The sequence below is a fragment of the Mus caroli genome, chromosome 14, assembly GCF_900094665.2.
Source record: "Mus caroli chromosome 14, CAROLI_EIJ_v1.1, whole genome shotgun sequence".
NCBI lineage: Eukaryota > Metazoa > Chordata > Mammalia > Rodentia > Muridae > Mus > Mus caroli.
This window is the reverse complement of record NC_034583.1, coordinates 44,477,006-44,481,280: the sequence shown is the minus strand read 5'-3', so window position 1 is coordinate 44,481,280 and position 4,275 is coordinate 44,477,006. Positions and strand designations below refer to the sequence as shown.

General features: G+C 39.6%; 1 protein-coding gene across 1 annotated transcript in view; it reads left to right on the top strand.

Annotated features, from left to right (window-relative positions):
- LOC110309831 (olfactory receptor 4E1-like) overlaps window positions 1-2,441 on the top strand; it is a 4,441-nt gene extending 2,000 nt beyond the window's left edge. The window contains exon 2 of the mRNA XM_021182569.1: window positions 1,143-2,441. Within this exon, the coding sequence (XP_021038228.1) occupies window positions 1,143-2,087 (945 nt within the window). The 3' untranslated portion in view covers window positions 2,088-2,441. The remainder of the gene's footprint in view (window positions 1-1,142) is intronic.
- The last annotated feature ends 1,834 nt before the right edge of the window (window positions 2,442-4,275 follow it).

Sequence of the window (4,275 nt, the reverse complement as noted above, 5' to 3'; positions counted from 1 at the left end):
AGATAGATAGATAGATAGATAGATGATAGATAGATAGATAGATAGATAGATAGATAGATAGATAGATAGATAGATAGATAGATAGATAGATAGCCAAATAAAATCTTGCAAAGTAACAGTGACATTTGGATCAGAGGAAAGCTAATATTAAAAAAAATGAATAAAACAACGTCTTTGGATTTACTCATAGACCAGTAAATCAAGCAACAGAATGAGAATCTGAAGAGCTGGGATGATCTAGTCAGTGTTGCCAAGCCTGGACCTTGATCTTCAGGTTGAGGACAAGTCTGTCTGCATCTTAGGGCTTCTAGGGTTTGTGCAGCCTTCTCTAAAGAACTGTTCAACAAACATCACAGCCACATGACCATCTGTCCAGCAGCATAGTGAATGGCTGTGATCCTCAAATACTGATGTTGTGGACATCAAGCTCCCAGCATCTGGGCAAAAGGGGAGAAGATATTTGGGCTCATGAAAAATACAATCAGAAAACAATAGAAAATATATTCAAAGGCCAGGTTTATGGACCTTAGAAAAAGGACTTATTTAGACTGTGGATAACCTTAATCCATAGTCTGAGCTGGTTGAGATGGCACACATCAGCAAACTCAGCAGTCAGGAAGTGAGAGAGGAGGATCAGAACTTCAAGGACACCCTCAGCTACATAGCAAGTCTGGACTCTTTGAGATTCTGTCTCCAAAAAAAAAAAAAAAAACCAAAAACACATAACATAACTCTAAATACTGACACATGACTACAGGAGAAATAGCTTCTTTGAGCTCTCCACCTCCCTCTTTAACATAATTTTTAATTTCCTAGTAAATAAAGGCTCACTATAGCATTACTCCCAAGGTGTGGGTTTAACATCTAGTGGAGATGCTGAAATAGAATTTGTTTAAGAAACACAAAACAGAGGTTGTAGTTTCACAGGTTAAGTGAGCATTTCACGTTTGAGCTGCTATCAAATTCATAGCACCAAGGGTGGAGAGAGAGGGGAACAGAACAGGAAATAAACACAAGATATTTGATCCACGAATTATAAATATAAATGAGGTCATAAATAACCAAGAAATTAAGGGACCAAATGATTGATATACATGTTAAGTGTTATATTCATTTCAAGCTTTTAATCTAATTTTTGACAGAGAATTAAAAGAATGGAAAAGGCTGTCCTCATCAACGAAACTTCAGTGATGTCATTTCGGCTCACAGGTTTATCTACAAATCCATTAGTACAAATGGCTGTTTTCTTCATATTCCTCATTTTCTATGTCCTGACTCTGGTTGGTAACATCCTGATTGTCATAACAATCATACACGACCACCGGCTCCATACTCCCATGTATTTCTTCCTCAGCAATCTGTCCTTTATTGATGTCTGCCATTCCACTGTCACTGTCCCTAAGATGCTGAGTGACACCTTCTCAGAAGAAAAGCTCATCTCCTTTGATGCCTGTGTGGTCCAGATGTTCTTCCTGCACCTCTTTGCCTGCACAGAGATCTTCCTTCTTACTGTCATGGCCTATGATCGATATGTGGCCATTTGTAAACCTTTGCAGTATATGACAATAATGAACTGGAAGGTGTGTATGATGCTGGCAGCAGCCCTATGGATAGGGGGAACCATCCATTCCATATCTCTCACCTCACTCACCATCAAGCTGCCCTACTGTGGTCCTGATGAGATTGACAACTTCTTCTGTGATGTACCTCAAGTGATCAAACTGGCTTGCACTGACACCCACATCATTGAGATTCTCATTGTCTCCAACAGTGGGCTGATCTCTGTGGTATGTTTTGTGGTTCTTGTAGTGTCCTATGCAGTTATCCTTGTGAGTCTGAGGCAACAGATCTCTGATGGCAAGAGGAAAGCCTTGTCCACCTGTGCAGCCCATCTCACCGTAGTCACTCTGTTTCTGGGACACTGTATCTTCATCTACTCACGCCCATCCACCAGTCTTCCTGAGGACAAGGTTGTGTCTGTGTTTTTCACTGCTGTTACCCCTCTACTGAATCCCATAATCTACACCCTTAGGAATGAGGACATGAAGAGTGCCTTGAACAAGTTAATTAAGAGAAGAGAAAAGTGAAAATGATAAGCCCTTAGGATTCTTGATGATCCAAACCAAAACAGCAACTATTATATTTACCAGATGATATGACTTATAACATTTTCTTCTGGTCCTACATCTAACAATCAAAGTAAATGTTGTGACTGGTAACATCTTCCACATTGTAGACATTATCATAGTGAGTGGGACTTAGTTAATTATCTCAGCAGCAGTAGTTACATGTTCATCTAATTACAACAAAACAAAAGCTTACTCTGAGAAAATACCATGCTGAACATTAACCCTGCTACAAAATCATAGACAGAACTCAGGGGACCCAGAATGTAGCTCAGTGCAGAATGTGTACTTGGCATATAGAAGACCCTGGGTTCACTTCCCTACTTGACAAAAAAATAAATAAAAATCACAAGATTGGATTTCAAAGCAGATCACTAACACACTATTGTTCCAAGAACTGGGAGAAAATACCAATTTGAATTCATTATCTCATTCTGTTCTTCCTGCTTTTCAATTAACCAGCAATCTAAACAAAACCAGATTTCTGGACCACTCTCACATACATTGCTCATTTCGATGTTTCCCTAAATGACTTCTCAAGTGCAGGTAAATGAAACAAAGAATATTTCAATATGACCAGTAACAAAGAACAACTTGGAACCACTGAAGTCACTAATCCTCTTGAGAGTTCATCCAAATCTGCCATCAGAGTAATGAAAGGGGAACATTTTATTTCTTATTTCACAAATACTTCCTGAGCATCAAATTTATGCTAGATACTAGATTTATGGTTACAAACACAAAAATATGTAGACAGTCATACATGGAGGAAGCAGTCTAGTAAAAAAAAAAGTGTGAACAACTAAATACAGTTATAAATACAACAAGAAAGAACAGAGTGAGTATCATAGACAGGCAGGGGTAGCATGTTCTGCCCTTAGCAGTCCAGGAAACCCTCTTTGAGGAAGCCCCATTATACCTGAAGTATAAAACACCAGAAGAAACCAACCATGAAAAACAGAAGCAGCAAACATTCCAAGTTGAGAATATGTAAGGTACAAAAACCTCTGTGGGGAGACTGCTTGTTCCAAGTGACAACCACTATGGGGACAGCCTAGATAGCAGGGCAGGCTGGCAGCAGAAGGGCACTGAAGAAGTGAAAAATCTGTGTTCATTTGAGGAGTTTAAGACTCTTTTCCATACTGTGTGAAGATGCCAAAATGGGGTAAGCAAAGAAATGAGAAATTACATGTGGGTTTTGTTAGGTTAAAATGGATTTTTCTTATTGTTGTTGGTTGTTTGATAGTTGGCATGTTGATTGGTTGGTTGGTTGGTTGGTTGGTTGGTTGGTTGGTTGGTTGGTTGGTTGGTTTTGGTTGGTTAGTTCATTTTAGTTGTTCAAGATAGGGTTTATCTGTGTAGCTTTGGCTGTGCTGAAACTTGCTCTAAAGACCAGGCTGTCCTTTGCCTCCCCTGTTCTGGGGTTAAAGGTGTATGCCACCACTGAACAGCTTACTCTTCTGGTTGCCAAACTTTCATGTAGCTCAGTCTGGCCTTAAATTCCTGATCCTCTTGCCTTTAAGTTTCAGACACTAGAATTACAGGCATGAGCCACGGTGTCTGGATTGGTCTATTTATTATGTAGAGAACTAACCCAACTAAGCATATATTTCCAAACTACTAATAATCACTTGATGTTGCTTCAACTGCTGAAAGAGAACACCATCTTGACTACATGGTCTATATCCAGCCCCTTGAATTGCTCTGGGGTGGCCTGCACCACAGCAAAGAGGTGTGTGACAAATGGAATTGGTAAACAAAGAATTGTGTCTCTACATATTTATAAAAGAGAAAATGGCTACACATGGTTGTCATCCCAACATTTAAGATGTAGAGACAAGAGGATCAGGACTTCATAGTCAGCCTCAACTACTTGTTGAGTTTAAGATTAGCCTGGACTGTATAAGAATCTGTGTTTACAAAGGAGCATGACATACTGGAAATCAGACATACACTGTGACTCCATCAGTCAGAGTCACACTGTAGTTCAACCTGGATCTCCTGAGCCACCAACTATCAGTGAGGATGCCACCAATAAATCCCTGGGCCAAAATAACCATCTCTACTTTTAATGGTCCTTTTGCCTATAAATGTATTAGTAGGTGATTTGAGCTCCAAAATCTATTTCAGTTGTTCTGAGCTTTGGCTA